This window comes from Cyprinus carpio, chromosome B4 (genome assembly GCF_018340385.1).
Source record: "Cyprinus carpio isolate SPL01 chromosome B4, ASM1834038v1, whole genome shotgun sequence".
Lineage (NCBI taxonomy): Eukaryota > Metazoa > Chordata > Actinopteri > Cypriniformes > Cyprinidae > Cyprinus > Cyprinus carpio.
The window spans coordinates 3,063,528-3,087,691 of NC_056600.1; the positions used below are offsets into that span (position 1 = coordinate 3,063,528).

Here is a 24,164-nt window from a genome sequence, read left to right on the forward strand (position 1 = left end):
AGTCTTAACTTCAATGGAAAAAACATCCTTAGTAAAAAACAATGAAAATAAAGAGAAAGATGAAGGAAAACATTTCATATCGCATGCATATCGCTTGAGACTTACTGACATAAACATTGTAATGAAACTTTATTTTGAGTACTACTTGTGTACAATGCACATTTCTTAATATTAAGCTTAAAATGTGTTTTAATGACACTACTGATGAGAACTGTACGATCTTTTAATAATATCAGTCTTTAAATGCAAGAACATTTAAGTGTACCTAAAGTAGGGCTGTGCAAATAATTTAATTACAACACAATACGCATCTAAACACTAAACCCTGATCAGTAATAAAAAAAAAAACAACAAGCACTTTCATACAGATTGAAATTCACTAAACAGTACACAGAGCATTATTTGCAAAGCCCTAACCTAAAGTAAACTTACAATAGTTCCACTTTAGCACAATTAAACAATCCACTTTAGTTGGATTTCAGCCCTACTTCTGCACAATTAAAATGCATTATGTACAATATTAATTGTTCCAATTTAGCAGACTTTAAGTATACCAATTTAGTATACCAAGTACAATTGCAGGGTATTTTTATTAAGCGCATTTTATTTTTCACTTTGGGACTTAAGTAATATATACGGTTAGACATTACACTGAGAATCTCGTTTCAGTATCACAGGCAGCTATGATGCCCAAAAATGCAGCGCACAAGGTTTTAAAAGACAACCACTATAACCAGAAACTTCCATTGCCCAATACCTAAATTTAAAGAGTTCACACAGTGGTTAATGTCATTTCGTTGTCTGCAGCCAATAACCTTGAGACATCATGTGAAAGATGGGGGTGACTGGCCATCATGAAGCTAAAAAAAAAAAAAAAAAAAAAAAAAAAAAGGCAGGCACTGGGAGGCTTATTTTACCAAGCGGCCAGCAATGGAAACTATTAAAAATGCAGGGACAAACAAAACCTGACTGGACCAGGTCAGCTATGGGCTGTTCATCCCCTCAACTTCACCTAAACTCCCTGAACGCTCATGCTTTCAAAGACAGCTGATGGCCCATGAGAGATGCATAAAGCAAGCAATTTTTGACCTCATAGCCAGTATTTCAACAGTCTTGTCATCTCCAACTGGAGCTCTGCATTGATTTGCTGCATAAACTGTGCTGAAAAATTAAACTGTCAATCAAAAAAAAATATATATATAATAGAGACGCAATGAGCAAAACATAAAAAGGGCCGTGACAGCTGAATTCATATGATATGCAACATGATTATTTGTGGAGGCATTTTAAAATAGTCTATAATTGAAAAACAGATATATATTCTGCATCCTTCAGCCCCTGAGACAGCTCCATGTGGCAGCTGAATTTCTGAAATGTGACTGGACAGTTCAGTGTGATGCCTGTGTGTCTGTAGATGGGAGAAAAGGCCAGTGTGGCCCATCTGCTGTGTGTGATTGCGTCGTGTGACAGAGAAACATGCTGAGGGAGAGATGGAGAGAGACAGAAAGAATACTGGCACAGGTTTCATCTAGTTGAAGTTTTAGGTCAGACATGGCTTTATCAATCAAATTTTAAGAGCAACTAAATGAACACACAACTAACCACATAAACGATTCCATTCATGGCTGTGTTTTGAAATATGTTGGACGACAATTCATAACACAGTGCAAATTGGGCATTTTCAGCGATGCTTGTACTTGTAAACAGTTCTTGGATTTGGTGTTGGAGAATTTAGAAATTGCAGCCTGCCAAGTGAAAAACTCATAAATGAAGGCAGTTAATCTACCCCTACAGTAACACCAGCATCTTAAATGTAAAATCAAATCTTTTTTAAAAGTAGTTAGCTATGCTACAATTTACCAAGTAGCTGACTACATTGAGAGCTTTTTCGAAATGCTGTCAAGTTCTGCAACAGTTTGTACTTTGTTTCTCCCCGACATTGTTTTATTTTTACCTGAATTTCCATGCCCTGTTCCAGTAACCGTTTGGCTTGGTTCTCAACCTCCAGACGAGCTCGACTGATGAACAGCAGGTCATTTTCTATGACGTCAATACCTGACAGATCAACACCTTGGGACAGGTAGTCTGCAAGAGATAGAACAAAACATTTTTGTTGGTTTTTAAGCTATGTTGTTGATAAAAACTTCCATATATATATATATATATACAGGGCTTGATGTCTAAAGGGGTGGTTGATTGTGATTTCACTTTTTTTATGCTAGTTTGTATATAATGTTGCTGTTTGAGCATAAACAATATCTGCAAAGTTGCAGTGCTGAAAGTTCAATGCAAACGGAGATATTGTCTTTTAAAATTCTGGCAGTTTAATGCCTACAAAAATGGATCGCATGGATTACAACGAGTTACTTCCCGGGTTTGTGATATCAGACAAACCCCACCCCTAGGTACATGCAACAAAGGGGGCGAGGCCATGCTGCGCTGCTTTAAAGAAGAGGAAGAAAAATATGGGTGCATGTAAAAATCTATTCATATATGAATCGTGATTCTGTCTACTAACGATTCACAAATTCCAAACGATTTATTCATTCAGATGGCTGATTCATTCAAGAATGAAGCAAGTGCCTGTCTTTATGAATGCACCACTGAATCACTGACTCAAATGATTCAAAATTAAAAAACGTGAATCATTCAGTGACGAAACATTGCTGTGTGTTGCTCAGATATCTGCAACTGTTCTGCTGAGATCTTTGTTTGGACCTACTTTCACTAACCAAATGGAGCAAAAACAGTCAACGCTGACGATATATCAAATTCAAATAATGAACTAAAATGTAATTAACTACTCGTTTTAACTATAAAATGTCAAATTTGCAATCATGGTTTTCAGAGAAAACTTCACTCTCTTGGTCATATGTTGCTTAACTAGGCTGTGTGCTATAAATATTAAAACTAAGTTACATTTTTATGTTTCTTCTGTGTGCAGTTGCATTCATTTGTTTCGATTTCTCCACGAGATTCTCTCACTGAGACAGACTTCAGCTGGTTGTTACTGTTGATTATCCATTATCAATCACCGTTTACAAGGAATGTAATAAAATTTGAGCTGTTAGCATGCAAACTGTCTTCTTCGCAATTGTCTGCACTAAGCAGGGAGTCTTGAAGCCACTCGACCCATGTTAGCAGCTTCCTACTTAGGGCTGATTAAACTTATCGAAAAGAGCAAAGCAGTTACTTAGATGGCAGCATGCCCTGGAATGAATACATTGGCAAGTAGGGTAGCAGCTCCTAGGATGGTGTGGGATACAGGTGGAGGAGGAGGAACGTCCCAGTTACACCTGAAAATATTCCACACGGGAGACCAGATGCTATTCACAAATGTGTGCTCATTCAGGTAGTCATTCATTTAACAACACCTGTCCTCTCAGGTGTGCTGCATGAGTGAAGTAAGCACCTTAGCACAAGGGGTTTTCAACCTTTTAGGACATGCGACCCCCAAGTTTGTCTAATTTCACTTGCCTTATCACGGCACATGAGTAAGTTACCGCACTGAGATGTCTTGGTCTTAAATGGCTTTAAATTACTTTAGTGTTTAAACTGACAAGACTTAAAACACGTGAGAATAAAAAACATTAAGGAGGCAGCACTGGCCTGATCGTTAAGATAGTTTTGGGGGGATAAGATGACAGATGGGGGGCTGAAACCCACCTAAAGGGGTTAAGAACCGCCCCTGGTATATAGTGCGTAATTATACTGAAACATAAATGTATAACCAGTTTACCTGATTCAGTGCAATGGCTGAGCGTGTTTCTGAGATAACAACATGCCTATCCGTGGTTGGATTTCCGACATGGCCAACTCTGATTGCCCCCTAGTGGATGGCTAAAGATTTGCTAACTCATATTCATTAATCCTCAAGGGAATGTCTCTGAATTAACTGATGCTCGCGCCCCCCTTGACAGGTGCCGGCGCCCCACAGGTTAAAAACCCCTGCCTTGGCAGACCACCGTGACATAAACAGTAGCTGTTTGTGCAGAAAATTTTTAATAGTTTAGTGTCAAAATGGTTCATCATTTAGTTACGTTAGCACTCGACTAACGTATCCACCAAGTGTTCACAGTTTAGCAGCTAAACTTTAGCTGTGGGCACAATTCGCTTGCATAAGTGTTTTTCTATTTTATGTCATTATTATAAGAATGGATTGGAGCAATATATTACTGTTTTATGTAAAGGCGCTTTGTCAATGGTAGCGCTGGCTAACTGGCTCAAGGACTCCTCTCTGTGCCAATCACAACAGGTTTGGCCAGCTGACCAATCAGAGCAGAGTAGGCTTGTGGGTTTGTTTGCTCCGTACTTGCTTGGAACGTATCGTTTCGAAATCATTGGCAAATGACTCTAATATTAAATGTATATTTTAAGAAAATATTTATAAGAAAAATGTTTTCTGACCTTTGGTGCATTTAAACCTGTTGTAGGGGACTCCAACACAATATTAGGACAAATTTAAATGCCATATGACCTGCTCTTTAAAGAGTAAAAGGTTCTTGCAAGTAAATGAGAGGAAAGAAACAGCATCTCTAAACACAGGGTGCCATACTGAACAGGCCTCTGAACAGACAGCCCATGAGTCAGAGATGCTGACTGATACGGATACAGTGGCACCAAGCAGAACAATGTCACTACATAGATCTACTCATTAGCACCTTCTGGGGGAACGCACACCAGCTGACGACTCCGTGACTCGATTTGCAGACTGCTAACTAAGAGATCATAAAAAAACCCCAATGCTGTCTCATTAGAAGAGGTCAGATATCTTGCTGAGGAAATGACTCCATACTGTTGCATCCAGATGCTAAGAGGCGACTTTGAGTTTATGGTTCAAAATCTGGAGAGATTGAGAGCTGTAGGAAACAGGTGGCTTCTACACAGGAAAGCAGGGGGGAGTCTTTGGCTCTTGTTTGTACAGGCAGGCCTAAAGCCAGAATAAAATCAACGATCCCTGCCAAAAATCCCTGCAGCGCAATTTCATTTCACCTCATTTTCACCCTCTTCTGCTTCACCCTTCTAGACTGCAACAATGATTACATTGCCCTAGAAGAAAACCACAATACTGAAGGGGGACTCTCAATTAGCATTCTATCATTTGCACTTTGATGACAAGTGCTGAAACTGTTGCGTGTTGTTCTAAGAGGACAAATGGTCGCAGGGATTTAACATGACATGATGATTCTGTAACTCGGGCTTTGTTTGGAATACCATGCAACTTGGGCTGCACAATTAAAGTAATCAAAATTGCAGTGGGACCTTTTGCGATTATTAAACTGCAAAAGGCTGAGATTCAATTAAATATAGCATGCACACAATGCATTCTTCATGTAAGGGACAGCATTCTGCTGTGTCTTTAATCTGATACTCATACTTGATAGTTGCATGGTTTTATGCAATATTGGGTTCAAAATCCAAAAAGAACCCTCTTTATTTCTAAGATAACAGTAACTGGACACTACTTGTTAAATTAAAGGGGTATGCCACCCCAAAATGACAATTATTCCATTATTACTCACCCCTATGCCTTTCAAGTTGACAGTAGAGTTCAAAATTAGAGAACAATCTATAAATACTTTTTCTGAAATATTGTTAATCTTCATTGCTTAAAATTTTAAGGAATATTAGATGTGGGTATACCACTGTTGTACTAACATGTATGACAAAATAACTATGGCATTTCAACAAAAACCTGAGATTTTCCTTGTGCCCCTCGATCAACCCCAAGATACTTAACTTTTGTGATTGTTTTGTGATTAATCATATATTGAACTGACCAGAAATATATAGCCTAGTGCAGTTGTATTTTTCTTGCATGCCTTGCGGCACACGCCCCTACATCTCCCCCTCACTTTGACAGAATTTCATGTGAAACGTTCATGCGATATTACCGTAATTTTACATTCCGACTTGTAAAAACCAAAGCTTTCTCGCTTCTCAAGACAGCCACCGTCAATCACATAAGCACAGCTGTTTAATTGCACTCTGGTCAAATGTCCTCAAAACACTGTAGCCTAATGTAATCTATTAACTATGCACATCATAACATTTTAGGCAAGTAGGGTACCATATTATGCCATAAAATATTTTAACAAGACTGAATTTGTATTTAACCTTATAACGTTTAATAAAAAGATTTTGCCGCATGTCCACAATTATTCAAAAAGTGAACAAATTATACAGTGAGCAAAGAACATTTATATTATCAAAGAATAGGCCTATAACTGAATTCAGTCCAGCGTGAGTGTAAGCACTCTAAAAAAAAAAGCTATAACCAATCAAGTTAAATACGGTTTATCATGAAGAAATAAAATCATGAAAACAACAAAACTTGTACCAGTTAAACAGGGTTTGTCATATAGCTCAGGATACCTTGTAGGTATCTTTAATTGTTCTCTAATTTTTATCAGAGTTCTTTTTCAAATATCTCATTTAAGGTTTTTTTTTTTTTTTTTTTTTTTTTTTTTAATTATACTGTGTTTCAGAGTACAATTAATTTATGAAATATGCTTAAACAATTGCCCTTCTACTCCTGCTTGGATAACTGCAAACAGGACTAAGCAGTGACCTTGAAATTTAGGAAGTTCTGTGTTGTTGATCTCCACTGTATATACGCCTTTCTTTCTTCAGGTTTTTAGAGAATAATCCACTCCCTTTTAAACTTCTACTATTTCAGCCAACTCTCATAAGACAAACCTATCATTAAAACAAAACCAACATAAATCCAAGCATCTTCATTATTTTTAATCAAAAGCAAGACCTCTACCTTGAACCTCAAAATCCAAAATATCAAACAAAACACAAACCTACTGGTACTCTAGTTTCCTCCCATAGACCAAATAAATACACGTAAATTGAACCTAACACAACAAATGGTCCAACACACAACTATTTTGCAAGACAGACTTATGTATGAATTAACTGGTTCTTGCCGTCAATATAGCCATAGATGTTGGAATGGTGTTTAGAATAAAATAAACAAAAACACACAAACCTACTGTTTCACTTGAGTAGACATTTTATAAATTCATGTGGGATGGCAAGAGGGTAAAAAAAAGTTAAAAAAAAAAATTAAAAAGTAAAAATTAATCAAATTTTTTTGAGTGGAATATACACCTTTTGAACAGCAGATACCCTGCAGTATGCAAAAAGACAGACACTAGCATCTGTTATGAATGCAGTGACAGCTCCTCTCTCCAAAACCAAATCTTGGTGGGGCATTGAGTGTCAGAAGGGATGTCAGGGGGATGGGCATAGGTGGTTGTTCAATCACTGTTCTTGACTCTGTAGTTTCGGTGTTGCAGAGAAAAAGACACTTATATGACCATGTGTTGACTTTGCATATCCTTCCTTTTTGTAGAGGCACTAGAGGACTGTAGGCTCAGCATCAATCACAGTTATTACCTGCATTTATCTGGAATGGAGCACAACAGCCACTCCACAGAGAGAAGGTGCAGTGTGCAATATAGTGTAAAACGATTCTAACTGTGACCTTGGAAATTCAATTTTTTCCCTATTACGGTGTAAAAACGAAGGGACCGATAAGAAACATTAGCGCAAATTCAATATGGGGTCTGTCTGAGGAGGTGATTCCTGCAAAGCAGGGCACTCAATTAGTTTGAGATTAAAATGAAAGTGAAAAAGGTAATTGCTGTTGGTGTAGATAGTCATCTCTAAAATTACAAGGAAGATAAAGAAAAAACGTCAACTAAAAGTGCAATACTAGGATCAAAAGCATTTAAATTCAAGAACTCAACACCAAGCATAGCAATGAGTCACAAGACATGTCCAAAACCAAACAAATTGCACTGTTTTCAGTGAAAAATAAATAAAGCAGAAAACATTTGCAATGCCAAAACATCTGGATAATCTAATTGAAAGAACATCAAATGTTTACTGACGGTTTCTGTTTCAAAGAAAATTATAGCACTTAGGACCTCATCACGTATCATACCCCAGCAGCAGTGGAGGAAAACTGTTTTCATTAATCTGTGACCTGCACAGTATCCCATGAGAGACGACGGTCATGAGAACAACCTACATGCATTCCTGAAATCATGCTAATATAATGTGAGAACGTCATGCCAAGTCACTTAGTCACACAGACTGAAAGCAACCTTGGATCATTTCTCTGTCAAATTACTTATTTTCTCACCAGACCCAATGTCTCCTTTCACCTGGACGCTTCATTGCTACGATACGTGACAGGTGAGGGAAACACAAACAATTCAGCTGGTCAGAACTGACAAGACAGTGACTATCGCTCCAGCAACTTCTTGACAGGATCACTACTTGCACAATGAAATCACATCCAAAGGTCAGGCATTGTTTTCGCACATCAATTTGACCAACTGGAAGAATAAGCTGGGCTCTTTCAGACAGGTGTTCAAGCTACCATCTCTATACCTCAATAACATACCAAGTTCACTTGTCACCAAGTTAAGGTGGTAAACCACTGCTGCTACTGTTCATGGTGTAATAAAATCGATGATGTACTGTAAATGTGATTCGGAAGAGACCAGAGAAGATTCTGGTAAAATGTACTTACACTTTATGAGACTACATATTGTTAGATGTCCCGTTTTATTTTATTTAATAATATTATGGATATACCACTATATTACCATACCATTTACAATTTCCCATAACAATATTACATTTATTGCAAAAGTGAAATATAAATGTAACAGAATTTTTATGAAGAATATCTATTATTTACTAGGCAAGTCATTTAGTGGGGCGTTGTCTGAACAATGAAAAAGCACTTGTAAAAAATTGCACAAAAAGTATTGATATACACACTTTCAGCAAGGAATGCGTGGTTTGCTTTTCAGTTTCAATTTCCATTTTAATTATACTGTGTACACATGTCTATGTGTAGTGCTTATAGCAAGAAACAGGCAGTCCTACATGTTAAACACCTTCCTTCTCAGCATTAACCAACAACTAAAGATGAACGTTTGTTTCATTAGCATGAGATTCCAGTAGTAACAGATACAAACGTTTCTGTCCTTGAATCAGAACAGATTAGGCATCAGGGGGTGATGGAGCTTTCTGAAGGTCACCCCTCTCATAAGGGATGGCGTTTTCCCATGCCTCCCCTCCCCCGGCACAACAAAACACATAATAACACAGCCCTCTAGACTGTGGCAGGAAGTGGATGAACTAGGAATGCTTTGTTGGGATTCCACAGAGTCCTTATGGGATGGCTAAGCAAAGCTGAACCAACATACGCAGAAAGCAGAAGTTCACAGTCAGGGTGTCCCCACTAATCTGCCACCGTGAAAACACAATGTGGGGGATCTAGACTCACATTAACACTAACCTTGCATCACAGAATGACGTGTTGGCCCTGCAGAGGCTAAGGGGAATTGACAGTTTATACAACTAAAGCCTCTGAAATCTGCTAAAATACAGACCAGACCCTTCCACTGTATTTGAAGCTGTCTGCAGAAAAGCCATAACTATTATTGTTCATAATAACTCTAATAATGAGGACTGAAAAATGCAACCTAACACCTCAGAATATGAGACTGCACTATCTTTAGTATAACCATCTGTATCAATTCCATTGGTTGAAAGAGTGCTTGAAAATCTGTTTAATTCTGTAAAAGCATCCAAAAGCTCCTTGCATCTGCTTGCATCATATTCCAGGCCATTGAATGTCAAACACAAATAAGTTTAACAAGATAAACTGCTCCAAAGTCAGTTCAGTCATGTGGCCAAATGTTTTCTGTTTGCAGTGCAATGGTAAACTGTAGTTCTACTTAGACCCGGCTCAACAGATGTGCAGTTCATACACTGAGCCGTGATGGAACAGCTGTAGGTCTTTGGGGACTGTGGACTGCCAAAGGCGACTTTGACCACTGGGTCTGTCATCTGTATTTGGTCTGTCCTAAGTCCACATGCAAGACAGCACTTAGAGACACTGGGAACGTGACCACGAACAGCTCCAGAGTCTCTGAGGGTGTAGGGAGCCAACAAAATACAACACTATAGGCCAACCAGAATTTCCTTTTTGGCTTTGGTTTTAGGAGGCCATATTCTTTAAACTTCTGCTCAAATGTGCTTGTTTAAATTAACAGCATGTACCAGTAAAAATGGAACAGTATCTCGAAAATGGAACACAGAAGAACATATTTTGAAATAACGCTTTTTTGTCCAACAGAATCAAATGTTGTTTAGGACCCAACTGAATGATTTTTTTTCTACTCAAAATATCTTTGTGTTCTGCAGAAGAAAAAAAGAAATTCATACATTTTTAGGTGAACTACGAACTAAACAAAACTTTAACTTTTAAATTTATATGAAGATTGAAGTATAAACTTAATAACAGATATAAACTTACAAGAGATGAAATAAGAAGATTGAAGTATAATAAAACAACATTAAAAAACTGGTGGTAGGACCCCAAACATATGGAAGGAATTCAGCCAGATGAGAAGTGGCAAACTGCAAGGCAGCATCCCAGAGGGTCGTGCCAGAGCCCCAATGGGCACACTTGCTTCCAGGAGGCTGCTCCAGGGAGCAGAGTCGTAGATTTTCCACAACTCTTCATCCCTCACGCCTCTCCCAGCGAGATGGCACCTGGCGTCTTACCTTCCGCTCCTGGAACCTGCGGTTGCTAAGCACAAGTTAATTCACCCAGGGCTTCTGGAGTTCTGCTTCCACTCAGTGAGCATCAGTCACAGCAGCATTATCAAGCTAGAATCACACAAACACACTCAATAGGGCAGTTTATACAACGGGAGAGAGATAATGACATAAAGAGAGTGGTCATTACTGACAGACGCTAGAAATGTCAAATGAGACAACAGCTTTTGTAATCCAAGGGAATTGCGCTTTGGGCCACTAGTTTAAGAAATTGACTAAAAATAGTAAAAATTGAACACGTTCTCTCTCTCTCGTTCAGGCATCTTAAATAATAGTTTTAAATATTAATGCTTACCTTGAAATATTTACAAGTATGTTCAACTTGGTAAATTGAAGCCTTTTTGTGAAATTTGTGTCATCTACAACATAGTTTTGAATTGGTGAGAAAAGTGATGTTCCATAATTAGCCCATTCCTCCTCTCCACATCAGTGTGCACCAACACACCCACACAAGTGCGGCAAAAAAGGCAGAACCTAAATCACGCTTCATGCGAGGTTTGTCATGTTTGCATTGTGAAGACTCAGATGGAGCCCTTGCCTTGCAAGTAAACTCACCCACATCCTTGCTCAAGGCTATTACATGGATTTTTATTTCCTCACTTCTTAACTGTCAATGCATGGACAATTTAAGAACTGCAATAAAAAGTTAGCAAGAAAGCAGAACAGAGAAGTAGTGTATTTTGTGACAATGTCAACAAAGATTAAAATTCACCTGTTGGTAAAAGCCCTATTTGAGCAACAGGGGAAGAAAGGGTTACAACTATTACAGGAGACCAATCGGGAACCAGAGGAGTGATATAAACCACAGCAGAGACAGGGAGGAAGGGGGAGGGAAAGCGAGAGTGATGAGGGAGGTGGGAGGGAAGAGAGAGAGAGCAAAAAGAGGAGGAGGAGAGAGATGAGTAGGTAGGGCATTTTGAAAGCGCTGAGCATAGGGATGGTGAGAGAGAGAAAGAATGAGAGGGAAGGAACAAGGGAGAAGGAGAGGAGCAGATCTCTAAGCGAGATGCATGGCACAACATCCTACAACATCTGACTTCCCTGCCCCCCTTGTCAGGCAAGGGAGCGTTCACAGAAAGGCAGAAAGAGGAAGACAGCCAGACTCATCCCGTCAGATAAGCATGTCCTTTATTACTCGTCCTGGCATGGCTCTACTCAAACTGGGAAACATATGGGCTACCAGGTCACTCACTCTTATGGCAGCAACGAGAGGTAAAAAGCTTCAATTTCCTGTACTCTCACAACTAGAGCATCTGCTAAAGGGAATGCATGCTATTCCATACAAGGCATAACTTTAGAAATCTGTACAAAGCTGACAACTTTTACTTTTTAAAATGTGCAGGGTTGCTACCAAGAATGAATAAATTTATGTGACAGTATGCTTTAAATTCAGAGCAGTTAGATTCTATGCTTTGGATGGGAATATGAATTGATTTAACAACTGTTTTTTGAAGAAAAACTGTGTGCTGTCTTGCTTTGATGCTTGCAATGTGAAAAAAATTGATGCATGCTGTATTTTGATGTGACTCCTCCAGTGGCCAACACAGTAATTGACACATTTAACTCATTTAATGTATGTGGAAAGAGCAAAACTGAGTAATCGAAACCCATCTAACCCATTATCCTCTTAAGGGGAAAATTATGTGAGCACTCTTGTCGCTATTACTTTCTCCGGCTTGTGCTGAAAGCTGCCTTTCAGCTCAGAAAAACAGAGAAAGAGTGAGAGAGATGCTTGGAGATGTATGAGTATTCTGCTTCACATATATGGAATATTGCCCATGTAAGTATGGTGTGGGAGTACTGCAAACCTGCTCTGCAAACAACCACTCACAGCCGCTGTGGGAGTCCATTATTCCAAAGGAACTTGAGTTTAATGAGTTGGGCTTGTGTTGTGCCATAGAATGGAAAACTGTATTTACCTTGGCATAGTTGAATAATAAGAGTTCTGTACATGGAAATGTCATAACGTGAGCCTCAAACACCATTGTTACCTCCTTCTTATGTAAATCTTGTGTATTCAAAAGACCACTGAAAAAGAGGCAAATCCCAACATAACACTGACTGTGACGTTACAGTCGGCATCATTAATGTTTACGCCCCCAACATCTGGATAACATATACCAGCCCATGTTCTAGGCCAGCCGGACCTGCACAGGAAAATCATCAATGCGGTGTTGCCAGATATTGCTATTAAAACAAACAAAAACGCTAAATATATAAAAATAAACCCAAATTATTTCAAATCTTTTGCAATTAAGATAAGATAAATATATCGCTGACGCTAAACTGCAACGTCCCACTTTATTAACTTAACAAACTAAAAAAAAAAAAAAAAATACAAAACAAAAAAACAAAAAAATAACAAAAAAACATGCAACACGAAACACAGAGGCTGCGTCCACGCCTTCACTTACAACTCTCTCTCAAGCCTCGTTCACTCCGCAAGCGTTTCGCAGCGATCATGCTCATGCCACGGATACTAAGAATTCTAGCAAAATATATAAAAAACTCTAAAACATACAAAAATATATATTATATATATATATATATATATATATCTGTATATATATATATATAAGCCACGCTATATATATATAACACTATATATATAAATATGTAATAACAGACTATTTCATTCTAGGGACAAATCCTAGGGTTGGAAAAATGAAAAACAAAACATTTAGAATTTATAACCTTACCCAATACATAAACAACATACCTTCTATGTAGATATCAGAGAACAATTTTAAATATTGTATCAATGCATTCTATGGCACCTTTAAGGCTTTTCAACTAACAAATTACACTAGAGACACCTTCAAAGACAAAAGTTGGCTTTGACTGGGGTTAATTCTTAAAAAGGCAGTTGGAAGGGTGCACAATCATTACACTGTCTCAGAACAACTAGAAACCATTGATCATGGACAAAGTTAGTGTAAAATGGCTTATGTGAATGCTAAGATGCCACCACTATCCTTTAGAGATTTTCAAGGTCATTTATGACTTGGGTAGAAAGACAAAAAAATAATTCTAACTCTCACTTTTTTGCACCTACCAGCAGCCAGAGTGTGAAACTACTGAGGATGGAGCCCCTGTTCCTTTGTACCACATGAACATTGTGAAAAAGAGAGGGTAAAAATGCCACACAGTGCACCGGCCTGACTACCTCCTTCCCTCTGGAAACCTGTGACCTTGTTGTGATTACTGCGTACTGCTGTCTACCTGCCTGGACTCCTGGAGCTATATTATGGCACAGCAGGTGGGAGTGTGATTTACTCAGGTGGAATACAAGGGGCCATGGACTCTGTAGGAGTCGGTACAACTTTTGTTATATAGTGAGGAGGGAATGCCAGTCCTTACCTGTCACACTGAGGGAGATGAATTTCTTCTTGTGGTTCACAAAGTCTTGGAATAAACAATGAAAAGAGAGGACTTTTGCAAAGATGGGACATGGTGCTGTCCTTGATCGCTTCTGTAAGATCTGCTCGGTCAACACAAAGGACAAAAGGCTAAAAACAAGCCTGAATACAACACAGCTTTCATGTCAGGACCACGTGGATATTACAATGCACAAACCCTTCCCACACTCTGAAAAGGAAGAGCAGAGTGTTTCCATCTCCCACATCCTCCCACAGAAATCTGAGGATGCAAGGGAAAGAGGTATGAGCTGGTTAGACGGTGTTTAATCAACCCTAAAGAGAGGTGTTTGAGGAAACCGGGGTGTCCTCACTTGTCCAGTCTGTGCCATGCTGGGGCTGAGGACAGCCTTAGCTGATGCATTTGTTAAATATTAGCTCATTAAAAAAAAAGCAGCACACAACGGAGCAAGTACATAACAGAATGGCATTGAAGGAGCAAAGGACACTGCTGAGATAAAGAGGCTCTGTAGTATGGTTGGCGTCTATGACAACCTGCCAACACATCAACGCTTTGGTTGCATTTGCTACACAAGCTCCTAACCAGGACAGTGAACACAAGGGAGGGGTGAGTTTTGTTAGTGTATGCACATCTTTTATCTGCATGTTCAAAGCAGATAAATATCTCAACCTTTTTACGTTCTTAACTGTGGTCCTTTCCATTCACTTACTTGTTAGTTGCCAGCTAGAATTTGGCTAAATTAACTTCAAGTTATATTTCAGAAGCTAATCAGTTCTGCCATTATCATACACTCAGTAGCATGTCATGGAAATGCTTCTTAAAAATACATGTAGCGTTTAAACAACCATCTTCTGTTTTTGCGTGTGTAGGAGAATGCATACCCCTTCTGTGCTGGGATTCCAGAGCATCATGAGCAACGTCACTGTCCTCGATAACGTTGAACCTCTTGACTTCGAAATGGACTTGGACACTCCTTACCCTGTCAGCTTCCAGGTGTCTCTAACAGGTTTCCTCATGTTGGAGATCGTGCTGGGTCTCAGTAGCAACCTGACTGTGCTGGCTCTCTATTGTATGAAGTCAAACCTGGTGAGCTCTGTCAGCAACATTGTAACCATGAACCTTCATGTGCTAGACGTCCTGGTGTGTGTGGGCTGCATCCCACTTACGATTGTGGTGGTGCTATTGCCACTGGAAGGCAACAGTGCACTCATTTGCTGCTTCCACGAGGCTTGTGTGTCTTTTGCTAGTGTGGCTACTGCTGCCAATGTCCTGGCCATCACACTAGACCGCTATGACATCTCAGTTCGGCCTGCAAATCGAGTTCTGACAATGGGACGAGCAGTGGCCTTATTAGGGTCCATTTGGGCTTTATCATTCCTTAGCTTTCTGGTACCCTTCATAGAAGAGGGTTTCTTTAGCCAGGCAGGTAATGAAAGGAATCAGACAGAGGGAGAGGAACCGTCAAACCAATATTACACTGAATTGGGCCTCTACTATCACCTCTTGGCACAGATCCCGATCTTCTTCTTCACTGCTGTGGTCATGTTGGTTACTTACTACAAGATTCTGCAGGCGCTCAACATCCGCATAGGCACACGTTTCCATTCGGTGCCCAAGAAGAAACCGAGAAAGAAAAAGACCATCTCCATGACTTCCACTCAGCCAGAGTCCACTGACGCCTCACAGAGCAGTGCAGGCAGGAAGCCATGCGTACCTCTGTGTCCGTGATAATAGCCCTCCGCAGGGCAGTCAAACGGCACAGGAACCGTGAAACAGCAAAAAGACAAAAACATTTTTCCGCATGTCGCTTCTTATCATCTCCACCTTCCTGCTTTGCTGGACACCCATCACTGTGCTCAATACTGTTATCCTGAGTGCAGGGCCGAGCAACTTAACGGTGCGTCTCAGACTGGGCTTCCTGGTCATGGCTTATGGAACCACCATTTTTCACCCGCTGCTCTATGCCTTCACTCGGCAGAAATTTCAGAAGGTTCTAAAGAGTAAAATGAAGAAGCGTGTTGTGTCAGTTGTAGAGGGTGACCCTATCCCTAATAATGTGGTCATCCACAACTCATGGATTGACCCAAAAAGGAACAAAAAGGTGACTTTTGAGGAGACCGAGGTCAGGCAAAAATGCCTCTCATCAGAGGATGTGGAATGAGCTACTGGGCCAATTTAAGGCAAACATCCACATCAGGTACATAATCATTAAAAAGGGAAACCACTAATCCAAAGAAGTAATGAATTGAAGTGTATTAATTGTACAGTATCTCAAGAGGAATAATTTATTATTATTTATTGTAATGGTGACTATTGTAGCTGTCATAGATGGTAAAGTGTAAATACTGCATGTGTTTTATTGAAGTGGTGCTAGAGATTGTACATACATAACCAAGTAAATTATAAACCACAAATGTAAAGACGTAGAAACTGATGCTTCTGGGTTTGTTCATTTGCATTAAATACCCCAAAAACAGCAGATGAATTTTTTTGCTCTCAAGATGAACCCTGCACAACCGTGATAACACTGGGTCGTATTTCTCGAGTAGTTTTTTTCACTCTGTAGAGAAAGTGGTTATATGTCTTTGTTCTCTTTTGGCTTCAGCCACCTCAGTTTTTACTGTTTCAAAATATAAGATAAACACTGTTAAGAATTCACACCATGAGTTTCATTAAGTGAATATTACCTGCCCTCCACCCTGCAATAAAAGGAACAAGATTGCTATATTACTCAGGTCAACAAGTCACAGGGTGCACTTACAAAGCAAGGTCTGCTTCCTTTCAAAATCATTTGCACGGCCAGTTGGCAAAAAAATCATATCTTTTTATAGGGATGAGGGAGGTGGCTCACAGCATATCATCCAAAAAAGCTGCTGGAGTATGAAGTGGATGGGGAGTGTCAATGAAAAGGTGTTGATTCCAAATACTTGACCCTATGAGACCTATTGAGCTGATGGTGTTTGATTATGGGTTAGACTGGATTAGAGGGTGATAACTGTATCTTTTGGCAGCCTACAAAAATAATCACCTTTGCATTGCAGCAATGAAAGGTCACACACTGTTCAGTATGAGAGGCAAAGTCATGCCATTAAACATGAAAATTAAGTAAAATACAGAGTCATGAGTGGTAGGTTGGTTCCTGAATGAGTTGACATGTTCAATTTCAGGAATAGATGCAAATGGTGTTGGATGAATGTGTTCACAAACAAAACATTAACAACAATCAAACCAATAAAAGTTCTGGAAACAAATAAAACATCATAATTTGGTAATAAATTTGACATCCAGATAATGTTCTCAAGGGGGTATCTAAGGTTAGTAAATAGAGGTGTGAACATCTCAAGGGTGTTACATATGACACTGTAGAGCCCCTAAATGCTAATTGAATATACTTCATCAAATTAAACAGCTGTTTCAAGCACTAAAAGATTTTCACACTAAATCTTTCAGTCCATGCTGGTGCAAAATGCAAAACAATTATATGCACAGGTTCGGGCAGTTACCCAAAGCGCATCTCAGTTGGGAAGGCTTTAAACTTGATTGAAAACCCATCTGACAGTTTGTTTGTGATTACTGCAGTGTTAGGAACTAAACATTACTAATTTTAGCTTATATCATCAAGTGACTGTTCTACAATCATACATTCTTAAGTTTATCTGTAGATAAAGGGTCAGAGCCAGGGCTGATCCATATTTAGAGCTCACACACTGTGCCGAACAAGAGAAAGTGGGAGCTGAAGTGTATGATTGATGCACGTCTTTTATGGAGTACAGGTCTCTCAAAACAGTGAGTTACTGTAACAAAAGCTGCACGATGTGACAAATCTGTCAATGCTGTACCCGAGTCCCAGCTATCCTGGGGCTCTATGCTTTAATATCAAGGGCAAAATGGTTACTTTTAACGTAGATGTACTCCCAGACAACTCCTAAAACGCACATGGCAAATTCTAAGAGCCCTTTAGGCCATCCTCATATGCAACAGATCATACAGAGGCCTGTGGAGCTGTTACCCTGTGATGACTTGACCGAAGGTTTGGGGTTGGCCATGAATGGAGGCTTTATTGTTTTGCTGTAAACAAGCTGTATAGACATTTCTGAGAGGCATGCGGGGAAAAATAACGTATTTGCAAGCGAGCAATGGGCCTTCTGCCAGTAAAAAAGGCTGCCAAAACTTGGATGGCTCTGCTTACAAGTCGTGTTCAGGGCCTGAAAGCATCCAAAGTCACATTAGCACAAATACAAAGTACTGTTTCATTGTTAATGCCAATAAAAAGAATACTGAACTGACTGGTATTGTTACTATTACATGTATCTTGATTTAGACCCTGGTAACTTGGTTAGCTTATTTTTTGTTTGTTTGTTTTAAACGACAACACCAACCAAAAACTTAATGCACCTAGGAAAAAAAAGATCAAATCTTCTTTGAACAGCACCCAAGAGTCAAATGTTCTCTCTGGCTGTCCCCATATCCACAGCCAAACCACAAACCACATCATATCTTTGGCTTTAAAAATCTAGTTAATTGGAGCATCCTCATGGAGCATCCTTACTTTTCCACTGTCTGTTTTCATTTACTCAATCTATTTCTCTTACCTTGCTACTCTGATTGCGACATCCATGCCACTCATATATTCCCAGAGGAGTGGGTCACTGAGTCAAAAGTCCTGTGATTGACATTCCATCTCCATCTGACAGGCAGGTGCAGTTCAAGTGACGTAGAAAACAAACAGAATTAAGTCCCCTGCACTGAATTTTCTGTCCACTATTCTGAAAGTCATTTGCTTTGTAAATAGACAAATTTAGCCAAGGCATGCGAGTTTATATGATCAGTAATAGCAATTGCTATTATGTATATACAGTACTGTACAAATAAAAAAATATACTTTATTAGGTTACACTTTATGTTAAGGTGGTAATGGTTTAATTCTACATTTATTTACTATATGGTTAGGGTTTGGCTTAGTGTTACTTGCATGCAATTAAGGATAATTAATTGTTATTATAATATTAAGTACATGTAACGAGGACACCTTATTTCAATATTTAGGGTAACAAGGTAGGAAATGCAAGTACATTTACTCAGAAATAGATATATGACTGTTTCCCAAACAGACTGCAGCATGCAGTTCACCTTTCGTCCTGTCAATTCTCAGCTCTTGACATTTATCTGACTTTGATTTCCTCTCCCCAATAACAGCCTAATTCCTTCAGTTTGCCCATGTTATCCCACTCCAATCATCTCATTATGACTGACAGCAGTCACACACATGCCCTCCACCAATCAAAACACCTTCACCCCTTTCCATTGCCCTAGTCAATCTTCCCTTTAAGCCATTTAGAGTTTTCCCTCAACTGTTCAATCCATCTGGCAGCCCATCCATACCTCACATCACTGTGAAGGGATTCATAAATCATCTTGGCAAGATGGTGAGCTGTCATTATTGTGTTAGGACCGCCATAATTCAGAGCTATTTCAGGCATATGTTTGGTGTAAGCAGTGAGATAAACCAAGAAAATAACAAATGAATTAATGCCATACTGACCACGTTGGTAAAAAAAATGATAAATGATATATGCTGCCTATCCATTCAACACTACGCTGGAACACAATGATGTCTCAGTTAACTTCTCACACAACTATGGTGAACAGGAAATCGATTTGTCAATTAAACCTTCAAGGGTCCGTTATCATTTACTGATTTGTCTTGTTTACAATCCAATAACATGATGCTATCAGCATTTCTATAAACGCTGAAGCTCGAGCCAGTCACTGTCCAGCTGCACCTCGTCTGGTTTCTTGTAACAGCATCCGAGGACAGCGTGCACTAGACAGAGACAGACTTCAAAACAAAGAAAGCAGTTTAATTGCTTCTACAGTTTCAGAGCTGCATCCTGCTGTATTTGTGATTTAGCATGTACCGTAAAACACTGTCAAAACCTACAGACTAAAAGCTTTCCTTGTAAGACAGCGTGTTTTTAAACAACTTGCCTAATGGGAGATTTGTTAGACAGCTTTCCAGCTGGATGCCAGAGAGTTGCACATACAGATAATGATATCATATCAGACCCTGGCTGTTCATGTTATACCTTGAGGGGGTGGAGGGAAGGCATAAGAGCAGAGCATCGAATGAAAAGAAGGACAGGTGGTGTTAGAGCAGTCTAATTGTCTCGTCTTGGATGGTGACGCTAATGCAAAGATGTCTCTGTAATCCATTAGCTGGGTGAGACGAATCCAAATATGACCCTCACTTTGACATGATAAATAATTTAATGGATGGAAAACATATTACTGAATCATATTGTGTCACAAAGAGAATAAGACTACACCTCAGGTTGCCTTTTAAGGAATCTCTTAACTGACTTATTTGGAACTCAACTCACAAACAGAGCTTATGCAACTGGTGAATGCAAAAATCAGCATGCCCTCCTTATGCACAATGGTAAACTACTGTGCGTCTGCATTGATTTAGTTTCATTTGAAAACAACATGCAAATAGAAACCAGGGAAAGGTACCTTGCTGATCTTCACTGGAATTTATCCCACAGGGCCTGGGAGGCAATAATGAAGCATGTGTTTACTGTATCACACAAACTTGGAATAAGAGCACACTGAATTTGCATTGCGCTATTTATCTGTCCATATGACATCTAGGCAAATGTACAAACAAAAGGACAACAGAGCACGAGTCAATATGAATCTGATATTACAGCCATTAAACCCATGAACGAAAATTCTCTCATTTCAGATAGTGTCCACAACCACATGAATTACAGACAATAATACGCCAATGTTCTTTGTTCTCATTTTACTTTTGAAATGTGGCTTTTCTAGTGAAACAAGATTATCAATGTGGAAACAAATATGTGGGACAGACTTTAATTTGATGCAACAGAAATTGATTGGATCATGAAAGGTGCTCTCTAAATGACACGAGAGGGGTTGAGGGCTGACGTCACCAATACGACCTGGAGCGTGCATTAAGAAAGTAAATGGGGTCAACTTTGATTTCATGTCTACTTTAAGCTCTGTGAGATTATTATAATGCACTCGGGTCACTATTGGAACTGAAGTCACGTAAACGCGATTCGGGTCAGGCGTTAATCAAGGGGGTTTCAACGAAGCATAACCTAAAATATCTCCAAAGCAGGTCAGACAATTTCAGAACCGGTTTCAGACGGTCCTCACACCTGCGTCGCAAACTCAGCAAAACATTTAGGCCACAAGAACAGGGCTGACCTGGAAACTGTGCAACATTGAACTAATGCCATTTACACAAAAGTGGAAGATGCTCTATAGCTTTTGAATAATTGCCATTAGTGGCCTAAAACAGGAACACAAAATACAACATTGCCAAATGCCCAAACAACCAAATCCTATATGAAAAACTGCCATCATGTTAGAAAAATAGGTACACTTAAAAGGGCCTTTCGCACTGTGTAGTTCTAGGAACTGGCTAGAAGGGAACAAATTTTTCCCTCCAAGCCGTTTTCCTGGTTGCATCTGCACCAGCAGCAGGAAATGTGTTCATTGAAAGGTTCTTTGGAGAGCTCAGAATGGTTCTTCTATTGCATTGCTGCAAAAAACCCCTTTAATTTTAAGAGTATTACACCAACTTGCTTTCTGATTAGCCGTCATGGACGTGATACAACTAGACTTGTGCCGATATTCGGTAATGCACACTTTACATTAGGGCTTCTTTAGTTAACAAACTGCCAATTAAAAATTTTTCTGAACATTCATTAATCTTAGGTATTCCAATATTTAATAACACATTGTTAAAATTGAAAGTTGCAACTGTGTTATTTAATGAGCTAACATTAACTAAGACTTGTATTTTTTAACAAAGATTAATAACTTCTATAGCAAATGTAGCTATTGCTCATTGTTTAGCTGCATTTATTGAATGAGCACTATGCGATGTCCAAACTGATTACACTATATTGTATTGCACTATATTTTATGTAAAATCATTTTCTATTTTTAAACTGTCTTAAATTCTTTTTAAGTCAATTTTTAAATCATTTTCAAAGTTCTTAAATTGCTTGTTTTATTTTTGAGGTTATTTTTCTTGAATTTTTTTTTTTTTACTTTCTTTTATGTAAAGCACTTTGAATTACCATTGTGTACAAAATGTGCTATATAAATAAACTTGCCTTTGCCTTGAATGTTAATGCATTAACTAAGGTTAACTAATGAGGTCTTATTGTAAAGTGATACTTATTGGTCTTGATAGTTCTTTTGCACTTTAATTTGTAAAACTTTTAACTTTATATATTTTTTCTGTATTGCTTTATTGTATTTAAATTTTCAGTTATTTTTGCTATAAGAAAAAAGCTATTTAACCTGTTTTACTGTATTATGACCACTTTTTTTAAACTAAATTTCAATACCGTGATAATACCGTATACCGTGACAAAACATTATCAATTAATTGCAACAGGAAAAATAAACAATAAAATCCCTAGATACAACCCAATGAAGACAACAGAGGTAAAGTGTCGCCACTCGTGCAGAGTGCCCCATTATGAATAAATGTTTTGAAGGACACGAGAGATGAGTAAAGTGGACGCTCATCGTGATAGGTCACTCACCCAGCTCGTTGAGGCTCTGGGCAGCTTTAGTGATCTCTCTGCTGCCCCCCTGCAGTTGCCCCTGCAGTCGTTTGCTCAGGTACAGGATGCGAATAATCCTTCTCAACAGGTCACACGCCACCTGCCAGACAAAATAAGACTTCTCATTACTGCGTTCATCAAGTAACATAATGACTTGTGGGTCTATGATAGCCAGCGCAAGCAAATATCAATGATAAGGTAAAGACAGTGATGTCTACATTATGATAACGTGAAATCCTCCATCTAAAAATTCACCATGGCAACCATAGTTTCCATGATACAGACTGAATCTACAATAAAACTGTGAAAATCTGGTATTAGTGACTCATATTTCATGCTACTAGTGTAAAATCGTGGTATTAAAATCTATGATTATGATCCCTTGTAACACACATTTTGTGCTACAAACAAAAAGGATCTATAGTGTGGCTCGTTAAAGGGATAGTTCACCCACAAAAGAAGACCATTTGGTAAACAAACAGTTGCTGGTAACAATTGACTTCCATAGTATGGAAAAAAATACTATAGAAGTCAATGGCTACCAGCAACTGTTTGGTTACCAGCGTTCTTCAAAATATATTCTTTTGTATTCAGCAGCAGACAGAAACTCATACAGGTTTGGAACAACTTGAGGTGAGTAAATGATGACAATTCATTTTTGGGTGAACTATCGCTTTAAGGAAAAGTGTGGTTTTACTAACCAGACTTATAATTTTTGTCTGGAAGACTAGTAATGGATGAAACATAGACCAAATTTCAAGGAGGGACCTGACCTACATCCAGAGACCAATTGGAGGTCTTTTTCTTTTTAAGGGTCTTTAGCTAGGATAATAGCATTTTTTCCCCTCACACAAATCTTTGCTAATAGACTCAGAATTAATTTTTAAGTGGTGCTTTAATCACTTTTGGATTAATTTAATTAAGGAGAAGGATGTGCATCATCTAACAGGGTTTAACACTAGATTTAATTTAACACTAGAATATGCTATCAATTAATCATCAATGCACTTCACAAACATAAAAATACTACAAACAGCCATGAATAAACATTTAGTTCATACACTAACAGCCAACAGACACTATATTATAAAAAAATAAATATGAAATGCTTGTAAAACAGTGCGTTTGTGCTAAAATCATGCAACTGAGCCACAGATTCAGTAGTGTGGCGATGATAAAGCTTGTGGGCAGACAGCAGGTGGATGAAGGACTCGTGGAGGTCACTCTTTTTTGGTTTTCAGTGAATAGGTGCCGCTGAACTGTCCCAAAAGTACGTGCATCTGATTTTGTGTGTGTGTCTGAAACTGATTGCTTTGTCCTGGGGTGACAGTGCGTCAGATATTGTGACAGAAAAATTATAAAAGGATAACAGAAAAAAAAAGAAAAAAAAAATCAGCTGTGTCCCCATCGTCAGGTCTGGTCTTATTCTTACTAGGATTAAAAATAAATTATAAAAATGTGTTGCTAAAGGCAAGGACAGGTCAAACCCAGACACAAAAACAACATGGCATGACAAAG

At 38.8% G+C, this 24,164-nt stretch overlaps 1 protein-coding gene and 1 pseudogene across 1 annotated transcript in view; one reads left to right on the forward strand and one right to left on the reverse strand.

Annotated features, from left to right (window-relative positions):
* cog5 (component of oligomeric golgi complex 5) overlaps positions 1-24,164 on the reverse strand; it is a 72,600-nt gene that overhangs the window by 43,965 nt on the left and 4,471 nt on the right. The window contains exons 6-7 of the mRNA XM_019100486.2: positions 22,626-22,746; positions 1,955-2,085 (exon numbers count right to left, since the gene is read on the reverse strand). Coding sequence (XP_018956031.2) covers positions 1,955-2,085; positions 22,626-22,746 — 252 coding nt within the window. The remainder of the gene's footprint in view (positions 1-1,954; positions 2,086-22,625; positions 22,747-24,164) is intronic.
* LOC109085999 lies at positions 11,548-16,510 on the forward strand (annotated as a pseudogene).